At 36.9% G+C, this 25,518-nt stretch overlaps 1 protein-coding gene across 5 annotated transcripts in view; it reads right to left on the bottom strand.

Annotated features, from left to right (window-relative positions):
* The window catches only part of NAA35 (N-alpha-acetyltransferase 35, NatC auxiliary subunit), a 57,695-nt gene extending 32,435 nt beyond the window's left edge, over positions 1-25,260 (bottom strand). For 2 of the 5 annotated variants that reach the window (XM_033123360.1, XM_033123357.1), the window contains exons 1-9: positions 25,118-25,260; positions 24,160-24,288; positions 14,342-14,375; positions 11,994-12,108; positions 11,025-11,099; positions 8,999-9,166; positions 979-1,045; positions 855-898; positions 244-294 (exon numbers count right to left, since the gene is read on the bottom strand). In XM_033123360.1, the coding sequence (XP_032979251.1) occupies positions 244-294; positions 855-898; positions 979-1,045; positions 8,999-9,166; positions 11,025-11,099; positions 11,994-12,108; positions 14,342-14,375; positions 24,160-24,283 (678 nt within the window). In that variant the 5' untranslated portion in view covers positions 24,284-24,288; positions 25,118-25,260. Of the gene's footprint in view, positions 1-243; positions 295-854; positions 899-978; positions 1,046-8,998; positions 9,167-11,024; positions 11,100-11,993; positions 12,109-14,341; positions 14,376-24,159; positions 24,289-25,001 lie in introns of all 5 variants that reach the window. The other 3 variants (XM_033123358.1, XM_033123361.1, XM_033123359.1) reach the window with 3 other exon arrangements.
* Positions 25,261-25,518: the final 258 nt, after the last annotated feature.

Here is a 25,518-nt window from a genome sequence, read left to right as displayed (position 1 = left end):
AAGTCATTTTTTCTTCCTACCTCACAGGAATATTGAAGATTCAGCTTTGAAATCATGTATTTGAAAGAGCTGTTTTATCATTCTATCAAAATAAATACAAGAGAAATACAATCCCTTGCAATGTCCAATTTTTAAAGAAATACCTTAAAAAGGGCTTCCATAAATTATTACGCAGTTCATAAAACTACAACATTAAGAGGTAGACTTCTCTGATATTATCTACCAGAAAATAAGTTCAATTACTTCTAGTTCAACTTCTGGATCTCTTTCTTCTCCTTGTCGACTTCGAGTACTCTAAAATTTTAAAAAAGGTGAATTAAAACAAACACAAACCTGTACAAGCATTAAATTATAAATATACAAGGTAAAGCACAAAATTAATTTTTGAATATATCTAAGAAGCTTTTTTAAGAAAAATATTTGAGAATGGGGGAAAAGCGGTATTTACTATTTATTTTTCTATTATAATATACACAGAAAGTTCATTTTTATATAAGTTATAAAGATCACACACAAGAATAAGGTATTAAAAACAGCAAAAGCAAACTGGTGAAATAACATAATTAAAAGCACATGGAACACAGTACTTCTATTTTTAAAGGGATATATTCATTGAAATTCTTGATGCTATCAAAACTAGCCCTGTTAGAAAAAAATAGTAACTTTTACAAAATCACATCATAAAAATAACATCACATAATAAATACTGATCTGTTTCTACACTAAAATGCAAAGCATCTTGTTAATACATCAGTACGAGATGGTTGGCTATGATAAAATTCCAGGGCAGTTAATCTGACATTTAGAAGAAAACAAAAATCCTATACAAAGAAAAGAGAAAAAAATATATATACCTTTACTCTTCTTTGCATGTCATCCTCCACATCTTTTAGCATGCCTAGAAAGAGAGACAATGAAGTTAAAAAGGAAACAAATCCAAACATTAAACTTGTGAATTATCTTTATAACTGGTTTTACCTGTAACTCGAAGATCTGTCACACTGTTAGCCATTTTAAATCCATAAGTCATTGACTGAAAATCTTCCTATACAGAAAAGGAATAATTAGGCCCTTGAGTAGTAGCAAAACCTTTCATTGTATTTCTCTTACAAATTCACTATTTGCTAACAAGAAAACAGGAATGGAATATCACCCTGCTTGTCTAAATAGTGCTATCAAACATTCAAGCTTTCCTTATTGGTGTACCCTTAAAATACCATATTCTAATGCTCTCTGTGTCCTTAATTTCAATTGCTTTTCCTTAGGTGATTTAAATACACTTGCATTTAATATGTTCATTTGCAAAATAAGGCTAATGCTTATGATAATATCACATGATAATAACTCCCACTTACAAAGTATTCTCACATTCACAGGCAAACAGTAAATATATACTAATTACAGTTGATAAGAGTCAAGATTTAAACAAGACTCTTACTTCCAAATTATTAAATGCCTATTTACACAGTTAAGACACAAAGGTTAAGCCTTCTCAAATAGAATTACTCAAAGTGACAGCAAAACCACATTCCCACTTCAGCCTCATTCTAAAGAAAAACTATTCACACACAGGTTCCCACTACTTCCCCTCGCCCCCAAATCATTTAAACACTGCTGAGACATTAACGAATTAAGTGGCTTGCTGACTCACTTTGAAGACTATGAATTTAGTATCATCTGGCTGATTTGAGAGGTCAGCTTTATTATTAAAGGAGTGTTTCTGTCATATTACAATTCTTATAAAAATGTATATAAAAGCCTAATAGAATAATAGGTATTTGTAGCAGTGTCCAGAACTACAGCAAACTTTCTGAATTCTCAACAAAAACATCAGTGACCATGCAATTCATGTCAGGTGCTAGTATCTTACGAACAGAAAGAAAAACAAACAAACAAACAAACAAATATTATGTTCCTGGTCTCAAAGAACTCAGCGGTATTATGACTCACAGGCCTGGGCCTTATAAAATCTCAGGTTGTGTTATACGGCTACAAGCTAATCTCTAGGTGAAGTTTACACTCTATGTCTACTTGAACATCAAACAGGATTCTCAAATTTTACACGTCTTAAAAGGAACTCTTCCAGTGTTTACCATATTGATAAATGGCACCTCCATCTACCCAGTCACTCAAGATGAGAACTTGCATTTTAAGTCCTCTCATTTTCCCACAGCCCATGTCAAATCTATCAAAAAACTCTAAGTTCTACCTTCAATTTCTAATCTAACCACATCTCATTCCTTTCACGGCTGTCTCTAGTTCGAGTCATCACCATCTCTCACTTCTATAACTGTCTCCAGAAAGATACCCTACCTTCCACACTTGCAGAAGGCAAAAGGATTCTTTTAAAATAAGTCATTTCGGATCACTTCCTACTCCAAACCTAGTTTCCTTCCTCACAGGAAAAGCCAAAATCCCCTCCCGGCCTCTAAGGCCCTTCTGCACGTGACTGCAGTCTCCCCCTCCAACCTCATTTCCTACCCACCACTCCTGCGTGTTCAATGCACTGCAGTCACACGGGCTTCTGGTGTCCATCAGACACATCCAACACATTCTCTTCTCAGGACTTTTGCACTTGCTCACCCTCTTCCCAACACGATTTTCTTCAAAAGACTTACAAAGCTCCATCCCCACTATATTCCAGCCTCTGTTCCAATGTCAATTCCTTATATAGAGGTTCTCCCTGTGCATTCTCTCTAAAGTAGCACCCTCCACCACTTTCTATCCCCTTCCCATGCTTTACTTTTCTCATAGAACTTATCACCATCTGACATGATGTATGTATTTGTTTATTTACACACTGACTAGTTGTCCCAAACAATGTATAATCCATGAGGTCAGGGCTTTGCTGTGTTCACTACTTTATCTCTAGGGCTCAGAACAGTGCTTGGCAGAGTACTGTTCAAAATATATTTGTTGAATGAATGATGATTTATCGTAGGGCAGAGGCCATAAATGTAAATAGCTCGTAACCTTCCCAAGTACATCAGGCTGGTTACAATACACCACGGGGAATGGCAGAGACTGTGGCAAACGGGAGGACGTACACTTCATCTAAAGAAGTCAGCTACCACTAACCCTATTTCGGACACAAATGAATGCAGGGCTAGTGTGGTAAGGTCTCCTAATCTTTTACAACAAAAGCCTAATTTAATGTAAATTCTTCCAATTTTTAAATGTTACCAATTTTTTAAAAATTAACTAGGCCAATACTGTGAAGACAAACAAAAAAAACACCTATAAGCCCTATCTGTGAAGTGTTAGTTTGCCAAGAGGAGTCTAAGGGAAAGCATTTAACAGGGAGACTATCACAGGTCTGTGTAATAAACACAAGCCTCAGCAACAAGAACTTCATCTAAATCATTGGAGGACTGAAGCAGAGGAGTTAGGTGAACAGATACTACCATTAAAATATCACTCTTGAAACTGTGGACTTAAGAAAGACAAAATTCAAAGTGAAACCTGACACTGGACACTATCCAATAGTCCAAGCAGGAGCTGATGGAGATTGGCATTAAGATTATAACTGAAAGTGAGAAGCTGCTGAAATCAGGATATTTAAAAAGTAAAGCCAACACGATGAACTGAATACGGGGGTATGAGGTAAATTGTACAATCAAGGATCATTTTTCGGTTTTTGGTCTCAGCAACTGGTAAATGATGGTACCATTTACTGAGATCAGGCAGACTTTGGGAGGAGCAAGATTAAAGGCAGAAACGGAGTACAATTTTGATATTAAAATTGCAATTTCTCTGGTCATCTGAATGAAGATTTCAGGAAGGTACTTGTCTGGAAGTCAGGGGAGAAATAACAACTACAAATATAAATTTGGGCTTCATCAGAGTATATTTGGTATTAAAAGACACAGAACTAGAAGAAATCAACTAAAGAAGGTATAAAGAGAGAAAGCCCAGGACTACTTCAGCATCTAGAGAAACAAGCACAGGAAAGGACTAACCAGTAAGGAAGAAAACAGTCCAAGAGACTGCTGTTATCAGGAAGATGAGGAGAAGAAAGTATGTCAGAGAGTGGTCACCTGGGATAAGTGATGCTGACAGGTTAGAGAGGAAAGGGTGAGAACAATGGATTTAGCAAGATGGATATCATTAGGGGCCTTGTTAAGACCAGTTTCTGTGCAGTGATAGAAAAGAATGTCCAATTGGAAAATATCCAAGTGGGTGAGAAGAGACTAAAAAGGGAAAGCAAAATAAGTAAACATTATTTAACAACTCATCTTTGTAGAGGGTAGCAGAGATGAGGTTGTACATATAAGGAGCCATGCGATTAAGGGAACGTGTGTTTCATTTTAAATTGAATGATATTAATGCATGTTTATATGCCAATAAAAATAACCTAGCCATGAAGGAAACACTAGTAATGGAATACAAAGAAAGGATTAATAACCACAGTAGGCAAGAGGGAACAGAATCTAGAACACAAGTAGAGAGGCTGAGCTTAGACTGTCACAGGGATACTTTCATTGTAACAAGACAGAAGGCAGAGTACGTGGGTACTAACATGGGTTAGCACTTGTGATAGTGCGAAGATGGGGTATTTCTAATAACATCTGATTCCATCTAACATTTCATTAAGGTACAAAGAAAGCTGACAGAAGGGTTCGCATTGAAGGTTTGAGAAGTAAAAGCTGTGGAAAAGTCACCTTAGAGACTGGAACAGAGAATTCACTACAGAAGTGTTATAGGACTCACTAGCATTGAGTGCCCATCTGAGATTTGCAGTCCCAAAATTAAACACAGACACGCAGATGTAGGTTTTCCCTAGCAGCCTGCTGTTTGGGTGCAAGCAGCAAGTGGGCAAATGGTTGGGGTTTTGCCAGATAAGTAACACATTATGATGAGATGAGAAAGGCAAGGGAGTTAAGAGTGTTTGAAAAAGAATGATTTCAGCACTGGATCAGGGAAATGAGGACACAAGGAAAGTAACAGAAATATTAAAGCAGCAGCATCCGTAAACTAGAGGTCTCTGTGGAACTGAAGGCTAGTGGGAGTAGGGGGATCAGAGTAAATAAGCAATAAATAAGTAGTGATCAAAGGGAAATATGCTTGAAATCAAGATTTTGGAGGTGAACAGATTAGTAGGAAAAAATATTTCTTCATTTATTCACTCATTCCTAAATCATTTTCTGAGCACCCTATGGTGACTAGCTAGATAACCAGGGATACAATGGTAAAATATAATCACTGTCATTATAGAGCCTATTATCCAGTGAGAGAAGACGTCTTGACAGGTAAAGCCCATGTTCTTTACTGTTACTTTACAATGTTTTTACAATACTGCCAAGATATAACTGCAGAATGTTATCAGGGATATTTAGAGTTCTATAAAACATAGCATTTAAACAATGCAGCCCTGCAAGGAAATTTAGAAGAGTAAAATTATTTACAATCGTCATTGTAACAGAACACCCAATACCAGTGTTGAATGTGATTCCACCAAGCAGTAATCTTGACTGTACTAGTAATGTAATATTCTAATAAAGTAATTTTTTTCAACCCCTTCTAAAACAATTGCGTTATAACAATAGTAATATGTTATTGCTCTAAAAATTCATTTCACAGATAAAACACTTTGCATAAAGATTTCAGGGACTCCTGAAATGTTTTGATTCACTCAACCAAAATGTCAGTACCTACTACAGACTAGATACTGGGTAACATAGTAAGGGTACAAGTAAGGGTAAAACACGCACATAGACAATTCAAGATTAAGACTTGAAAAAATTGAAATGTCCATTAGTAAGTGGATTGTAACTTATTGTATATCTACTACTACTACTAACAATAGCTAACATTTATTAAGTGTTTGTTATGTGCCAAGCACTGTTTTAAATATTTTACTTATATTAACTTCGTTAACCCTCACAAGAATGCTGAGGTGGGTACTATTATTAAAGTACGTTTTATAAATAAGCAAACTAAGGTATGGAAAGGTTAAATTCCCCAAAAGTAGAGAAAACTAGTAAGTGACAGTCAGGACACAAACTTAGATGGCCTAAATCCCCAGAGACTGTACTTTAACTTTTTTCAGATTATAAAAACAGTAAGAAGTCCCATATTCCCTTTGCCTATATTCTCCAAATGACAACATTTTACTACATTTGCATTATAATTCTCTACACTTTTTTCTGAAACAGTTGAGAATAGGTTGCTGACTATGATGGCCCTTTTACTTCTAAACAATTCAGTGTGATTTCCTCTGATATAACCACAGTATAATATACTGAACAATAATATGCCAGGGGGAGAAAAACAAAATTTGTGAGAAATAAAATGTAAGCATATACTACTCTGGCTCATCTGTCATTAACATTTACATAATCACAATAATGTCAGCAATGAATGATTTAACCTAAAATTGAACTACTATTTGGGGTAGGCAAAGACGTAATGTATAAATGCTAAAAATGTGCTGATATACCATACCTAAAAACTGTTAAATCCTTAAATCTAGAAATTAGAATATAAGCCTACTATCCAGAAATATGGAAGTATATAGTAGGAAAAAGCTAAAAGAATTCAATATTATTATGGAATGGATAAAGAAAGAGCAGGGAACTACCATTTTTCATTGTAAGTCTTGTGGGCTATTTAAATTTTTATACTATGTACCAGTATTATTAGTTTTATTAAAACATACCCCAGGGAAATTTTTCAGATTTTCAAATTTCAAAATTTTCAAATTTTCAAAACTGAATGGAACCAGACTACTCATTGTTAAGAAGGTAACTAACTGGTGGGCAAATGGAAAAGGGACTTGAGGGAAACACTGGGCTAGAAAGAAAAGTTCTGCCTAAACCTAAAGCTGACAAAGGCATGAACCAAAGCAGGAACAATGTGAGAGAAGGAAAAAACAGTGCCCAGATTCAAGATATTTGCAAGGTAGAAGTAAAAGATGCTGGCTGTAGGAGGTTTAAAAAAAAGTATTCAAACATAACATGCTAGATACTATTTTGCAAGATACAGAATGAAAGAGGAAAAGTGGTTTGATGGGGGAATTGTGGTTTCCATTTTGTATATGTGAGCAAGATATTAAGAAAGAAACATCTTCAGGCAGCTGAAAATGTATCCAGTTCAGGAGTTAAAACAAAGCAGACACATATCTGAGATTGAAACACACCATCACTTAGGAACTTCAGAAGCATCCATTTCAAAGAAATGATTTATTATAAGTTATTCTTATTTATTCATTACCAGATCTCTTAAAGACTGTTAGTAGTACATAATCAATTTTTTTCCTAATTATAAAATTGAGGCAAACTTATCTGAAAAATCTGAAAAGTTTAGAGGGAAACAATGACTATTAATATCATACACACACAGCATGAGAGTACCTGTTTTCCCATCTCATCGACATGATGTATTATATAAAATTTCTAATCTTTGCCAATAATGGGTAAAAAATGGTATCTCACACTTTCAATCTACATTTCTCTTAAGTAAGTTTAAGCATCTTTTCTTATGTTTAAAGACCATTTTATTTTCTGTGACCTATCATATATATATGTATATATATATATATATACACATATATATACGTATATATATGTGTATATATATATAAAAACTTTTAAACTTAAAATATTTCATCTATTTGCAATTTATTTTGATGTTATAAACAATGTTTGTATCCCCCAAAATTCGTATGTTAAGTCCCAAAGCCAAATGTGACAGTATTTGGGTGTGAGGCCTTTGGGAAGTGAGGGCAGAGACCTCATGAATGGGATTAGTGTCCTTAAAATCTTAGAAGAGGGACCCCAGAGAGTTCCCTCTCCTTTTCTGCCACGTGTGGACATAATGCAAAGATGGCTGGCTATGAACCAGGAAGCAGGCCCTCACCAGACACCGAAGCACCAGTGCCTTGATCTTGGACGACTTGGCCTCCAGAACAGTGAGCAATAAATTTCTGTTGCTTATAAGCCAACTAGTGTATGGTATTCTGTTACAGAAGCTCAAAGGGACTAAGGAAGATAAGTTAATTTTCAAGGGTGCTAATCAATTGTTCCAGTACTTTTTGTTAAATGAATCCTTTCTCTGCCCCACTGATGTCTGATACCCTTTGGTACTTTGAGAATGTAGGTATTTAAAATAATTTGGATTTCTCCTTTCACTTAATTTAATCTTTTTAAAAATTCCACCCAATAGATTGAATTTTCCATAATGACACCCATATCAATTCAAATATGTAGCTAAATAACTAATGAGCATATAAAAAGTAGACAGTATGTCATAAACAACTCACAAGCCATGCATTTGAATGTGGACAACCATGTTAGGTATATATTTAATTACCCTCACATACATAACCTTAACGTAGAAGAGCTTTGCATACTATACACTGGACCATCATAGGAGCCTAAGATTTATTTTGGATCAACAACGTTAAAAACAAATGTGCCAGTTTCAGCCAAGGGAAGAATTAAATAATCACTTATCAATAATCTCAAATTCTATCACCTTTCCCATTAAAATTATCAGTATCTGAAACCTTATTTTCTATAAGGAGAAAAAAAATATTTCTATGTCTAAAACTCAGAACACTTCCTCAGGGTCAGGTGCTTAAGTACTAACAGGAGGAAAATGTTTATACCCTAAAATATTCCTCATACCCTTGTTCCCCTTAGCTCCCTCTTATCCAAAGACTGAAAGGAAAGCACTTCTGTGTTATAATTTATAAGAGACTGGTGGGCAGAGGCCGGCGCTTCAATTTTCTCTGTGAATCCTCACAATGTCCAGAACAAAGTCTGCACATAGTGGATACTCAATGAATGGTACAGATAGAAAGACCATACACTAAGATACAAATCCTTCCTTGGAGAGAACTTTAGCTAACATATTTGAAAACAGCAATAGCATCAGCTTAAAAAACTGTTTTTAACTATACATGTTACAAAAATATGTATCATATGGTCATTTAAATACATCACAGTGAATAAGGTAGTCAATGAGCTTCAAGAATTCTTACACTACAAAATCTTACCTCTTCAAAAACAGCAGCTTTATTTACTTTTTCCCTTGCAATGTCACAGATTTTCAAGATTCCTAGAGCAAAAGCTTTCATGGCAGGATCTTCTATAAAGTCTGGATTATGAATGTAAAGGCACGTAAATACTGTCTGTGCCAAGGAGTGGCCTTCTAACCATGTTATCTATAAAAGAAATGAAAAAAGGTGTATGTTTAAAGTGACACAGAGTCTGCAGTCTAAGTTGATTTAACAATCAAAGACCAAAGTGCCACAAACCCAAATAAATATAATAGCAATCACAAGATTTAAAAGGTGATTAAAGGGAAGGTCAGGAAAGACAAAACATTAGAATTCACTTTCATTGACTAAAGTCTTTCAAGAATCGTATATCATAAATATGATTAGCTGAAAGATACAAATATGGAAGCATTCTTATGTATAATTCAGCTTGCAATATATTTGGAGACTAACGAAATTAGAGTGCCTCCTTATATAGCATTCAAAAACAATCAATTTCACATTAGTCAATGAAAATCCACAAACTAGGGAATGTACAATTTTAGAGCTAATTAGGTCCCTAGTCACTCATTCAATCCTTTTTCATCCTCACTACCACTAACCCAGTCAAGAGCATCATATCCCACATAGGTGACTGCAAGAATCTATATAATGGTTTTACTGCCTCCCATCTCTAATTCAATACCGCAACCAGAGGAATCTTTCTAAACTACAAAAATAATCATTCAACACTATTTTATTGAGTAGCTACAATGGGCCAAGTACCATGTACTAAAAGCTGGGAATACCTATAGCAGCCAAAATTGAGTAACTATTTCCCAAGTGCTATGCTAGGTATTTTCAAATATCCCATATCATTCTTCCTCACACTTTGAAGAGGGTAGTATTTTTCTCCTTTTACATATAAAGAAACAGTCAGAGAATGTAAATAATTTTGCCCAAGTTTATATAATTATATTTTACACTAAGTTCAAGAATTCTGCAATAGAGCAAGATACATGGTATTACATTACAAAATGAGAAATGTACATGAAAATTACTGTAATTAAGGTTATGTATTTTGTATTACCAGTGTGCAGAAGACTTTCCAGAAGACTATCTGCCTATTAAAGGCTAAATTCTCAGATACAGTCCCAAGAGTCTCATACAATAGTTATTCAACTTTACCAAAAACTATCCCACTTGCATCCATTTGTCCTATTCCACTAGGACTGTAAACTGCTAAGGGTAATAAAGATATCTTTGAGGGAGAGACAGCTTTGGAGGAAGAAGTATCAGGATTAGGATTCTGGCTATGCTCCTTCCTAGCAATGTAATCAGAGGCAAATAAAATGATACCATATATCGAATAGAGCTGATATAAGACCTAAGTGAAAAATATACATGTAAAACACCTAACAAAGCAATTTACACACACTGGCAATCAATACTTACTAAATAACCAAACGAATAAATTTTACATATTTCTAAGGACAATGATTTAAAAGTTTAAAAAGAAAGGGATAGTCAGAAAGTAGGCAAAAAATAAAAAAGGCAGTACAAACGAGAATTTTTCCACAATTAACCAAGACTATCTAGGGAAGACAACCTATCCACCATACAGAAAGCACTAAAAAATTTTCGTCATTTTCAAAAAAGATGGCTACTTTACTACAATTTACCCTAGATTAGGAAAACGATCTCTCCAAAGCTAATCCAAAGCTCTTTGTTTCGATTCTATGCTTCTTTATGCAACTTTCTAATTACAGATTTGTTTCCCTGGGTATCTTGAAAGCAAAAAAGGATACTACAGAATAATGGCTATATTATTATCTTCGCTGGAAAGAAAATATGCCCTCACTCAGAAAATGAGAACCCAAAATCACCCAGATGAGAAGATTCTAAAATGCTATTTCCTGTAGCAAAACTTGTCCTGCTAAAATCATGTACATCTTACTAGACTCAACATTAGTGTGTATACTTTTAAAGATTCAGGTAAGTCATAGTTTTTAAATTAACCAATAGTGCTATTTTTTACTCTTACCAAACAGCAAAAACATGTATCCATTATCCCTATCAATTCAGGCAAGGTGAGGTCTTTAATTTTAATGGTGCCATCCTAAAAAGGAGGGGAAATATGACATATAAGCAGAAGTTTTTTAAAATTTATGTATAGTGGCATTTTGCAAATGCTATAGCAAACCTAGCTATACAGTCGCATTTTGGCTTTCAAAAATTAAGTATTTAAAAATAGCAATTCTAAGAAAACTCTATATTATCAGCTGATAAAACTAAGACACCAAATTAACTATGTATTCTTAAAAATAGTGTATCTTAAATAGGCCTTCAATAAGAAAAATCAAACCCGTTCTCATTTGAAACAGAATAAAGACTTTTATAAAGAAATGAAAAGTCAAACCAACAAGTATTTTATAAGTACAGTTCAAAGTAGTTTCAAGAATAAATATCAAACCTTGCAAATAAAATAAGCATTTTTAAAAACATTTCCCTTAAGTTAGTTAACTACACTACCTGTAAATTTTGTTTACAGTATCCATTTACTTAGCAAATCTTTCTTCATAAAATATGTAAAATTAAACTCTGGCAACTATGAATGAATTTCTCAATCAATTCTCAATGAGTAAACTTCAAATTTACTACCACAAGCATTTTACTTAACATATTAATACATGAAATTTAGTCCCTAAGCCAATTACCCTGGTACTTGAATATATACTCAAATGCTTTCAAAAATCAATTTTAAAAGTGTATACACACACACACACACACAAATTTAGAGCAAGCTTTTAATGAAGATCTTATACATTTTCAGATTTCAACAGAAAGAGATAACTAAAGGTTATAACTAACTCTTGTTTATATACCTCAGATACTTTTAGAAAATTATACTTTAAGTTAATATACTAAGTTTGATTTCCATTATTAATCAGAATGTTTTAACATATAAATAACAAACAATAAAATATAACACCAAAAGCACAATGGTGACTACCTTGATAGCTTGTTCAAAATTGAGAACTTTGCGATTAACTTGGTTTCCAATCATGCCAGCATCCATCTTGGGATCCATCATTTCAATGGCAGACATGGCTTCAAAAAGACCAAATCTGCAAATAAAAAAATTGTTTCTGAACTAGCTTACCCAGATTCCCACAATGGCATAAAATTATGATACTTAAGTAACTACAATATCCTATATTTTTAAGTCTTTCCTACTTGCTAACACTTCTACTTCAACTAAATAACCTTCCTTTAACTCAACCATTCTTCCATGTACTTGTCACTGGAATTATTTTACATGCACTGTGGAAGAGAAAACGAAAGATGGTGGCGGTGTTTCCTTCCACAAGGCTGCGCACCAGAAACTAATGAACCAAAGAGATCAACTGATCTATAATGGATTGCACTTCTCCTTCCGTAAATAATTTTCTCTAACTACTTAACGTTTAGAAAGTCATGCTTGGAAGAATTATTAGCAAATGTAAGTTTTAGCTTTTTTCATTTTCCTTATACCTTGCAAGTCCAACAATCTGGCACATTACACTCTACAATGCCCAAAGTTTTGGCAAGTACATAATGAAAAGTAATACGGAAATCCTGATGGTCTGGTACTTGTGGCGTATTAGCCATGAAAACAGATAGTTGTGACGCACTGTGGACTGATTAGTAAGTATATCATTAACTGAGATACGCCTCAAGAAATGGGAGAAGAAAAGCCTAAAAGAAAGTTTGACTGCAGCTATTTCACTCATTCAGCAAAAACTTACTGAGTGCTTCCTATGTGCTAGGCACGGTGCGAGGCACTTGGGATATATGAGTGAGCAAAACAAATTTGCCTGCCTCATGGAGCTTACATTCTAGTGGAAGGAAACAGACAATAAAAAATAAAGGCATGTAAATTACAGAGTATGTTAGTACATGCAAGGGGAAAAGAAAAGACAGCTAAAGATATGAATTGGAAAGAAACAATTTTAATAGATGGTCAGGGTAGGCTGCTGTTCCCTAGACTGAGCCTAAAACCTCGGGGAAATAGAGGGTGAAGTCCCGCAGGCTGTGCTCTCTCAAATGTTGTTCCACAGCTCTCCTGCGTTAGCTTGTGATCTCGTTTCATTATATCCTTCCTATAACTGCCTGCAACATCAAAATGATGACCTACAGTGGTTCTCAAATTGTGGTCCCTGGATTAGCAGCCATCAACCTCACCTGGGAACTTGCTAAAAACGCAACTTCTGCGGTCCCACACCAGACCTACTAAATAAGGAACTGTGGGGGTGGGGCCTAGCAATCTGCATTTTAATAAAAAGCCCTTCAGATGATTCTGATGCACACTCAAGTTTGAGAAGAACTAAATTTCAGGTTCTAATCCTCCTCCTCAAATGTCCAATCTTGTTCGCTTACTAATTTAAAATTTAAAATTCTGTGGGGACAGAGACAGGAGTGCAGTTTCCAGGCTCTCGGCCTCACATAGAAAGGTGCTGGCTCAGGTAGTAAATGGCAATCAACTGTGATCAAATGGCCATCAGCTGTGGCTAGTTGGCCGTCAGCTGTAACCAGTGAGCCGTTGGCCACTAATATAACTGCCGTGGCTAAGCTAGCAGAAAAAAAGGGGGAGCTAGCAAGAAGATGGTGGCTGAGTCTGCAAGCGGCACAGTGAGGGTTGAGAATTGTGTTGCTCCTGGTTCCTGTGTCTCCAACCCAGCCGCCAGGGAGAGTATAGTGGTATGACTCCCCTACCTACGGCTCCGTAGGTGTTCCTTTTTGGCCTAGCCATATCCTGCGTTTTTGTGTGGGGAGCGGGACCAGAGACCCCCCCCCACGCCCCGCACGACACATGGCGTAGTCGGCAGGATGCCCCGCCTGACACCCTGCAGGCCGCCCCGCACGACACCCCACATGACAAATTCCTAACCTTGAAAACTGAGCCTGGATCTAGCAATATGGGAACTGAAGCTATCTATGAGAATCAAGCATTTCCCTTTATTTTACCTTTTCAGGGATTCTCAATTTACTTTTCTCCAGGCATGTAGGCACCTATCCCTGGTCATCAATCAGCCTATCACATATGACATACAACTAATACTTTCTCTTCAAGGAACTGCACATCCTATACATTTACCCTCAAAGAAAGGACCATAGGTCAGTTTCACTGATACCGATACTTCATATCACAACTAGGGTTGTTGGCCCCAATAGCTCACCGATGTTAAAAATATATTTATAATTAGTATTATTTTTACAGGTTTGAAATGTAAAATAATCGAACTTCAAGGAACACTACTGTATGCACTAAAAAGATACATGGAAATATCGCACACTATTTCAAAGGACACAAATACTTACAGTTTATCATGAAGCAGTTCTCCCAACTTTAATTCTAAAAGAAAGAGAAAAATCCTTTGAATAATATCATATTTACATTTAACTTTTAAGGCTAAGAAAAAAAATAAAGTATTAGCACTGAAAAATGTGCCTGCATTACTTCAAGCTTCATTTTCTAAGAAATGATTGTATTATTTCTACTCAATTACTAATATAATGCCTTCTATACAGTGAATATTTAGAAACTAACCGTAAATTGGACTTTTGAGAATTAACAAGTTACCCATCATGGGCCACAATAATCCAATCAGAATCACCAACCTCATTTTTAAAAAAATCACTAGTAAATTCCTCCCTAAATAAACTTTTTCAGAGAACTCATTGCTATTTCTCAAGTTGTTTTCATAACACTTCATGTCATAAATCTCTTTTTGTCCTCGGAACAGTGTCAAAACTATTTTTTTTAAGTTATATTTTATTTATATAATATAGAAAACACTTGTGTAAACGTCAATCAAAGCAGTGGTCATCCCTTATAAAGCAGTTCTCAAACTTGGCTGCATATTAGTATCCACTGGGGAGCTTTTGAAAGTTTCAAAGTCCAAGAAGCACCCAAAACCAATGAAATTCTAGAGGGTGGGACTTATGCAGTGGTTTTAAAGCACTCCAGGTGATTTAATGTGCAGGTAAGGTGGGAGCCACTACTGTAACATTTCAAGTAGCTTAAACAATTGATGGTCAAATACTGTGGAAGGTGTAAACAGGCCGTTTTCAGAACTTTACTCATCCTCCTAGCTAATAATAAGTTAACATTTTTAACAGTTCCATGTACCAAAACAGATAAATCAATGAGAAGTCTATATCAAAATGCTACAATAAACTATAACAGAACACACCGCAGTTCTCAAAGATGGTCTGGGAACCCAAGAGTCTGTGACGTTAAAATCATTTTCATACTTCTAAACCACTGTCTTTTTCATTTTGACATTTGCACCGATAATACAAAAAAAATGAAGTAAAGAGGGTGGAAAAAAAAGCAATGTTGGGCAAAACTGCTATAGCTTCAGCACAAATCAAGACAGGGACCTCAAGCTAAATAGTATTCTTCAACTCCATGGACTTGCATATAAAAAAGACAATTTCTTTAAAAAATTCACGTAAGTCCTGAATGAAACAATAAAAATGATTAATCTCAGAGGCAGGACCAGGTTGCAGCAAGTGAGGCACCTAAGTACAAAATTTAAGGAGGCACTCACTCTCAGGTAGTGCCTTTTTTTTTTTTTTTAATTGGGTAACAGTGTGTTTTTTTCCAGGACTTATCAGCTTCAAGTCGTTGTCTTCCATCTAGTTGAGGAAGGCACAGCTCACTGGCCCACGTGGGAATCAAACCGGCAACCCTGTTGTTAAGAGCTCACGCTCTAACCAACTGAGCCATCCTCCGGCTGTCCCCCAGGTAGTGCCTTTTTAAATTCTGCACTCTAAGTGCCTCACTTGCTTCACCCCATTGCTAAGCCCTGATTTATCTTATTAAATCTCAATCTTTGAGTACATGTCTTTTTAACATTCTATTTGACAAAATCAGAAGTATACATTAACTTCTGCTGCATACCACAGTAAAGCTGTCTCCAGGAAAAGCGCTTGCACAATTATCATGGAACACATTTTTACTTGAAAGAACAAGAGACAAACTATAGTTATTCAGAATTGAGCATACGGCATTTTCTCAAAAATAAACAAGTTTGTAGCTTTAAGGAAAAAAACTGATTAAAATTCGAGCTTTCAAGAAAAAAATTAAAATTTTAGAAAACATGTATCTGCCTCTGTGATCCTGACAGTTTCCCAATAGTTATATTTTGCAAATGGCAATGCATGTTACAAAATTAGGCACAGATAAAAGATCCATCGAAAGTTGAAGACAGGCCAATGGATTTTAAGTTAACAGAACATGAAAAGTCCACTGATACAGCTTCACATTATAACTAATATTTAAGAAAACTGCCACCTGTAAAGTTTTGGTATAGTATTAAAGAAGAATATTCACAATTATCTGAAAAGTTTCCTCCACTTTTCAACTACACACGTATTTGCGGAAGTCACATTTACTTCATATACTCGTACTTCAACCAAAACAAACATGTGGCAACAGTTTAAATACAGAAGCAGATACGGAATTCAGGTGCCTTCTATTATGCCAACATTAAAGAGATTTTCAAAAATATAAAACAACTCCACTCATCTAAGTGTTTTTTGTTTTGGAAAATACATTTATTTTCCATCAGAAAAACGTTATGTTAACATGCAATTGGTTTATTATTGTTTTCAAATGAATTAATAAGCATCTTTAACTTTTGTTTTAAATTCTAATACAGTAAACATAAATATATACATATATATATATATATCATACACATGAACAACAGGTAAGAGTGTAATTTTTAATATAATGGGGTCCTGAGACCAAAAAAAATTGACAACTGCTGTAATATAATCTACCATCTACTTAGGGTAGATGTGGGTACCAAATAGCTTCACCAAACTTGAAAATAAAAATACTCCATAGACCTAGAAGCCACTCAGTCACTCCGGTCCTTGGTTTCCTCATCTGTGAAATGAGGGGCTGAACTAGATAATCCTCGTGCGGTCCCTAGATCACCAGTGATCCATCAGATCACTCACTAATAAACGATAGCAGGAAACTTGAACATTTACTCACTAAGCAGAGTACCAGCACTCTCACTGCACAATCAGTAACTGGACATAGAATCATGATCTTGTACAGCACTATAGACATAATAACTTGGGTCTTACCCAACTGGGCACCAGTTCTCAAAACATTTAGAGAAGGATAAATGTTTTGTATTTTTCATTAGCAGTCAGGGCAATGACATCATTACACATGCAGTCTCGAAAACCCCACTAAACACTAACGAGTTCAAAAAGCAAGTTAATGTATTATCATCACCGGGAAAATAATTTTAACCTAGCATACCTACCCCATGATCTTGGGGTTCTAGGGATCACAGAACACCCCAAACCACTGAACTAAGTTAACACAATAATTTTTTTTAAAAGGGACTTCTTTTAAGTCATTCTTAAGTAGGTGCAATAGAACTTAAACCACTCAGAGCAAAGGGAAAAAAATTAGATATAAGGAAAAGCTGATGATTCAAAAATTTCTAGACAATCTTCACAATAAACCACTTTTTTATTTTATCCTCACTCTCACGAGGCATGAATAGATATGTTGTGAGAGAAAATTTAACTTAATTTTGTCAATTACAGAATTTCATGACATTTTACAGAGAACATCATTTCTTTTGCCTTGGAAATGAACAATGAATCATAACTTGTGGCTGGAGTTTTATGCAGCAGTGTGAAGCACTTGAAGCATATGATCATTCTCCTGAAGAAATGCCATCTAATAAGACAGAGGAAAACATGCAGTTATGTAACAATGCAAACACATTTGACCATCTTATAAATGAGAAGGTGATTTGTAAACTGGTGTTACAGATCTTTAAATAGATTTCTTTTTTTTAAGATTTTGATTAAAATATAGCTAACATACAATATTGTATTACTTTCAGGTGTATATCATAGTTATTTAGCAGTACCCACCTAACACTATACAGAATTATTAGCATATTCTTGATTATATTACCTTTATATTCCCATGACTATTTTGTAACTACCAATTTGCGTTTCTTAATCCCGTCACCTTTTTCACCCTGCCCCCAACCCTGTCCCATCTACCACCCCTGTAGATTTAGTACCCATCTGACACCATACCTAGTTATTACTGAATAGTTTTCTACACATAACATTACAAATGATGGTTAAGTTCCCAGCTAGTGTCCCTATGAATCTATAATATAGCTGAAATCCAGTACCATTGCAATACTGATGTTTAAACAGATCAATTAGTTAACCCCTGAGTAAAGGTGGCCAACTGAACACATGTATTATCAATACAGTGGAAGGATAAAGACATTTTCAGACATCCAGGGCCTCAAAACATTGTATCTCCCATGTAGTTTATCTCCCAGGAAGATAACATATCCAATCAAAACAAGGGGGGAAAGTGAAAACCTCAGGGTGATGACAAAGGAAGAACTCAGGATCACACTAGGTACAAAAGCCTCAAGAAGTCCAGATTGGAGCAAATTAAGAAGCTCAGGAAGAAATTTCTTTATGGAGATGTGAACGATAGGATGTCTGATGTGTCTGAATGTCTTAAGGAGATTTAGACTACTGGTGAAGAGTCTAAGTTAAAATCAATGATAAGTACATTGATTTTTTTTGGTAAAAATTTTTTGTATAACTGTGCAGGAAGGGAAAAGTAATAACAGTTTTACTCTTTGGCTCAGCTATGAATAATGTTTACATATCCAAAGTGTAGCTATAACTATATGGGGAGGGCAGGAGTCCATAGATAATGCCTAAATTGGAAGTAGAGGGAACCAAGAAGTAGTAATAAAAGCATGCTATCTAGAATCATGAATACCAAAACAACCAGCTAACAAGGGGAAAGTGGTGAGTCTGAGGACACCTTTTCTACTGACCAAAATTCCTACCATAAAGCAGAACACACAATACAAGACGTGGGGAAAATCTGGTAAGACGCATCCAACAATGCAGAAGAGCCCTCCAAGTGCACCCACAGTCCCATTCCCTCCCACTGCTTGCTTTATGTTAATGCTCAGGTAGAGGTGTTAAGACATCCAATATCCATTTGTTCCTTTCCTGAAGAATCCAGGGTCACAGAGGTTAAAAGATAGCTGAACATTCTTGAAAGTAACCTAAATGAAGTGAACTAGCAGCACTATTCAAATTTTAGCAGAATAATTCTTTTTTTCTTTTTGGTAAGGTCTATCCTGTGAATAAGATGGTTAGCAGCATCCTTACGGTGTGTATCCACTAGACGCCAGTTGCCACTCTCCCACCTCCACTGTGACAACCAAACACGTCTTAAAACATTGGCAAAAGTCTCTTGAGGGGAAAGATCACACCCAGTGTAAAACCACTGATCTAAAGTGATCCACAATTAACAGTGTATCCACAATTACCAGCTGCCCACCCAACCCATGCCCCACCACTGAAAATATTCTTCATAATACAGAACAAGGAAACCATAATTTTAACTTCTAAAACCAAAATCATTTAAAATAATACTTTACAGTTTCCCCAGGTCTTTCGCCAGGACAATTTCTGTCCATCTTTTTCCTCTTAGAATAAAGTGCTAACAAACAGCAAATTCCTACAACGATTTGCAAACTGGGGTTCATGGATAGGGACAGGGGACCAAAAGTCCATTAACATTTTACCAAGAATCTATATTTCTTCTATAATTGTTAAATGCTATGTAATCAGTTCAACGATAATCTTTAAAAAGATCCCAGAAACATATTCCAGACCAACTGGAGGATAATATTATAATCAAATATTGCTATAATTTCAGTGCCCAAGCTTGTGTTCATAATTCTGCTGGTTCTATGCAGTCACCTGAAATGACAACATTTAATGTAATTCAGTGATTCTCAAACTTCTGAAGTCCAAGATGCAGATATTTTCTGGTTTGAAGAAACATGGTCTTAGAATATTCATTTATTCTTAAAACAAATATACCGGGGGTACTAAAAAAATGTATACACATGACTTGTATTCATCTTTTGTTATCGGTATATATTATTAAAATTTTAATACAGTTTTTTTTTCCTTTCTTGAAATGTGTATACATTTTTTTGGCACCCTCTGCATATTGAGCACTTACAAAAGTTCTGGGCGAGACAGAATTGTACACCTGAAATCTATGTAATTTTACTAACAATTGTCACCCCAATAATTTAAAAAAAAAAAAGTTCTGGGTGAGAGAAGACAAGACAGATCGAGAAGTTTAAGCAACCTAAATTTTAAAAGAGGGAAGAGAAAGCAGTAAAAGTTTTCCAAAAGTCCTGGGCAAGAGCTGAAAAAATTAGATGGATAAGTGGTTCTTAAACAAGAGTACCTACAATAAAGATTAACTAAGGAAGAATGAACTAAGCCATCGAACAGAAAATGGGATAAGAGGATGGGTCCATATCCTCCTAGACTAGAGCTTAAAAAGAATGATACAATGATAGCCAAACTTGGATTACCTCTGGGTTCTAGGCACCTAGTGGTGTCTAGGAGAGGTTGTTGGCGCTCCAGAAAGCATGAGGAAGAAGGGAATCTGGTAGGCAGAAGAAGGAGCAGTGTGTATTTTGTGATCATTTATGTTTAAGTGAAATTTTTAAACTGTGGGTTTATAATTCAGAAAGAACCTAAATATAGACAACCAAATGGAATATGAAGAACAAAGACTATTTTACAAGTAGCAAAATGAGATGGTTTTAATTAGGGAGAGTTTCCTAGAGAAGCAAAGCTCAGAGGTATTTTTTAGACAAACGATACATTACATATCAAACAAAATAACAGTGGCACCATACATTAAAAATAATTTGGAAAGAAAAAAACAAGAATGCGGAGGGAATAGGAAATGTGGAGGGAATCTATGCCATTTCCATAACAGAAAATAAATTGTGAAAGTTAGAATTTGATCCAGAGGACTTTGAAGAGCCACTACAGGAGTAAGTATGCATGAAGAAATATGCATAAAAAACATTGCCACCCATATGCAGATTATTTTACCATACCCTCCCCCTCGCCCCAAATCACCAAAGTCTAACCAAAATGTCATCACACTGTCATCAAAGAGGAGAAACAACTGTAATAGTTACACAAAAGGAGGTAATGATGTCTGTTTTAAATTTAGTTTTCAGAAAGTTGCTAGAACAGAAATCTAAACTACAATCCAGGCAATAAGTCTGATTATTTCTAGAGGGGAAAACAAACTATTAATACCACAATCTCAAGAGCTGCCAACAGCCTTTAGTCCTAAATGTACACGTAAAGGAAGATTAATTCTAAGAGTATATCAACTTTTTGATTTCAAGAAGTATACCTCACATTTGTGCCACCTGAGACAGTGCAGGAGTTAATGATGGAAGAGTTTAATAGGATGGTTTGATATTGGCAACAAAATGACATGCCAGCCTGCCTCAATCCACACTGAAGCAGGGATTAAATCGTATCTCCTACTCTAGGTTCCTTCCATAAAGAAGCAGAATTAGTCACAGTTCCTCAAATATATAACTATCACTGAACTCTGGCTCTAATGGTTCATCTAAGTCTAAAATAATTCCCTCATATTCACTTAGAGAAACTCGACCACTCCTTTAAGGCCCAACTCAAGCCATATGTACTTCATAAAACCTTTCCCATTTAGGTTCATAATGACAGACCTCTAATATAGATCACTTAAAATCAATGCAAGATGATAGGTATGATCCACTTAACAGTCTAAGCTCTCTGACTATACTATAACTTATACTTTTTTCTCTCTTCCTTAGATAGACAATATGGGCAGTCACCCAACTCCCAATGTAATGTTCTTTCCACTATCTCACTTACGCATGCTTTAATTGGACATGAATTTTAAAATAGTTGAAGGGTAGGCACATGATTTATCATCCTGCTTATATTCAACTGGCTTTCTTTCCACCTGTAGCTGCTCCAAGTCTTTACTCCTCTCCTTAAGAGCACTATTTTAAACACAGTCCACCTCAGCATCAGCAAAGACCTAACCTTGTTTATTAAGAAAATAGAAGCCATCAAGGTGTGAATTCCTCCACTATTCCTCCCCATCCACTTAGAAATATATGAGTTGTGATCAGAAAATACAGTGAATGTTTAAATAAATAAAAAATTACAGTAAAAGACACATTGCCATTAATTCCCTCAAAATACTCCCTTTCGCTTTGAACACACTTATCCCATCATTCTTTACACTTTCTGAAGCAGTGCTGGAAATCCTCTTCTGTGAGTGTATTTAATTGCGCTGTCATGGCTGCCTCAATGTCCTGAATCAATTCAAAACATTTACCTTTCATGGTCATTTTGACTTTGGGGAAGAGCCAGAAGTCGCATGGTGCCAGATCTGGTGAATAAGGTGGATGAGGACACACCATAATATTTTTATTTAACAGAAATTGCCTTACCAGAAGCATTCTGGGACACGGAGCTTTCCATTGTGATCAACAAATACGGTGAATGCTGTGAGTGCCACCCAAAGGGAAGGCAGGCATCTTCAATACGGGAAGCGGTGGTGTGTGATGAGTTTCAACTTGTTTGGTGCAGTCAGTCAGGTGTGAGCTATGGTTGAGAGAAGGTGTGTTTTAAAGTGTGCCGTAAATTATCCTCCAACATGACAACACTCCATGTCACATATCACTTCTGGTACGGCAATTTCTGTCAAATAAAAATATTACGATGTGTCCTCATCCACCTTATTCATCGGATCTGGCACCGTGTGATTTCCGGCTCTTCCCCAAAGTCAAAATGATTCAGGACATCGAGGCACCCATGACAGTGCAACTAAAGACACTCACGAAAGACTTCCAGAATTGCTTCAGAAAGTGGCAAGAATGATGGAACAAGTGTGTTCGAAGCGAGGGGGATTATTTTGAGGGATTAATGTCAATGTGTCTTTTACTGTAATAATTTTTTTATTTAAACATTCACCACATTGTTTGATTTCATCTCATATCTGTGTCTTCACCATTGTAACCTGTTCTCCTGGTTAGGAGTATGTCCCTATTATTTCCCCCGGAATTAATTTCTCTTCCATGTTCTTGATCCCATCCTCTCTTGAAGTTCAAGCTCTCACTCTATCATTTATTCCTTCCTCTTATCTTCAACCTCCCCCTTTCACCTCAAACCAAGAAACATGCTCATTTCCCTAATCATTCATTGCACTCACTATGTGCCAGGAAACGTTCTGTGCACCAGGGTTGCTGACAAGATCTCTGTACTCACAGAGCTTATATTCCAGTGGATGAGTGAACATAAACAATAATTGAAAATGATGATTTGTGACAGTAGATAAGTGTTATGGAGAAAATAAAACAGGGTGATTCAACTGAGCTGGAGTTGGATAGAGGAGAATGAATCTGCTTAGATTGGTTGTTTTGACAAGTCCTCACTGCAGAGGTAATACTTAAGTGGTCAGGAAGGAGATAGCTTTTTGAAGACCTAGGGGCAAAGCAATTTAAGAGAGAGTAAACAAAATATGCAAAGGGGGGGCACTTTAGCGTATCTGTTAAGGTTCCAGTTTCATTCTTTTTAAAGTGGCTGTCCAGTTTTCCCAACACCATTTGTTGAATAGATTACTCTTTCTCCCTTGTATATTCTTGGATCCTTATCTATCAATACCGTAGAGTGTGGACAGATAAGAAAGACTTGTGACTACTAACATAATGAGCCTGAATAGAACATGGTACAAATATGAAGTCTGAGTGGTAGGTAGACACCGGATCATAAAGGCCATGGGGCAGAAGTTTGGATTTTATTCTGTTCTACATGCAACAGGAAGTCACTGGAACATCTTCAGCAGGGAATAACATAAACTGATCATTTTCAAAACTTAAATATACAATAATACTACCGTCTTTAGGTCACCAGAGTTCCTGTTTCCACAGTTCAAAATTATTGCTATGTACTCTCGAACCTTTACTTAAAGTTAGAAAATTTTTAATAGAAGAAATTGCCTTAACATCCGTATTTAATGCTATACCTCATATATACGGGATTTAAACGAAAGGTAAAATTAGAGGGTATAGAGAATAAGTGTGGTTAACAAACTTAATAAATAAACCACACTTACCTATTGATTTCATTTATTGAGACAGTTCAGAAATCACAATCAAGATTTTATTTTACCCTTTCCCAGATTTTGAACTTCTAATCCAAAAATAAAAACTCACCTCGACAAGCTTCTTCAAAATCTTGGGTTATGTCCACCCAGTTTGTATTATTTTTTTCCATCTTTTCTGGTATACTGAGCTCCCATCCTGAATCATCATCTTCTACAGAAGCTTTCATAACCATTATGCCTATAAAATTAATACTGGTGTAAAAGAAAGGATGTAGCTTTCAGGGCAAGAGTATGTGCAAATCACGTGTGTTTTTAAGTATTGGATGAAAATCTTACTAAACTTAAGCAGCGCTCTTTTGAATTGGAGGCTGGTACTGGAAAAACATACCTTAATGCAATTAAATCTCAAGTTACTTAACTCTACTGCTGCTCACTTACTAATAGCCCACCACCTACCAGAGCTCATAGAGTGTGACTTCCCACTATTTAAGAAGAAAAATAATAAATCATTCCACCACTGGCCCAAGCAAACTCCAGAGCTTCCAACTTTCAACACAGGCCACAAATGGCCAAAGCACTCTTCCGGATCGCCTGTCGCAGTCCAGGACCCCATCCGGCAACTACTCAAGTCAAGGTGGTCCCTCACCTGCCAGGAGCTCGCCGGGCCAACCTCTCCCGGGCCGCGCAAAACCCCGGCACAGCCTCGCCGAGGAGCATGGCATGAGAGAGAGCACCGTCGTGTCCCACCCCTCCAGGCCCAGAACTGGAGCGCACCTGAGACGAGGACCTGCCCCACCCGGCCCTGGCACCGGCCCCACAAGGCGCCAAAGCAAGGACAGGGCTGTTGTGCGGGAGCGCGGGCACGCCCGGTGCTGGATCGTAGCCCCGGTAACACCAGTCAAGGCCAGGGCCTCCGCGGGCACCGGGCACCGGGCAGCCCGAAGCCCCTACCTGAAGCGCGGCAGGAGGGCCGGGGACGCAGTGTGACCTAGCGTCCCCAGGGTCCGCCACACGCGCGGGGGCCGACAGAGAGAGAGTCTCAACAGCTTCGCACGGGCGGTCCCTACCTACTTCTTCCGTAGCCACCCGAGCCGCCACGGACCGTCCAGATCGCGGAAATAACGATACCTCCTCTGCCGTCGCCCCCTCCCCTCTTAGCTCAGCCCGACCGGCGGCGTGCGCGCATGCGTACGCCTGATACGCGCGACCCCGCCCCTTCTCCCTCACTCTTGGGGACTTCGCGCTCCCTGGCCACACCCCTTCTCTCGCCAGGGCCATAGGCGGCCGTCTTGTCTTCTCGCGGGAGTAGAGCCAACCGCGAGACCGGAAGCAAACTTTCTTCTCCAGATTCGAGCCCAGTCCTGGGTAGTGGGCGGGTCCCAGTAAGGGGCGGAGCCTGGGGCCGCAGAGTCCGCTCCGCTCCGCCCCGCGCGGCTCCCTGGGAAATTCTTAGACAGGTGACGTTAAG

This window comes from Rhinolophus ferrumequinum, chromosome 12 (genome assembly GCF_004115265.2).
Source record: "Rhinolophus ferrumequinum isolate MPI-CBG mRhiFer1 chromosome 12, mRhiFer1_v1.p, whole genome shotgun sequence".
Lineage (NCBI taxonomy): Eukaryota > Metazoa > Chordata > Mammalia > Chiroptera > Rhinolophidae > Rhinolophus > Rhinolophus ferrumequinum.
This window is presented reverse-complemented; position numbering and strand designations above follow the sequence as displayed.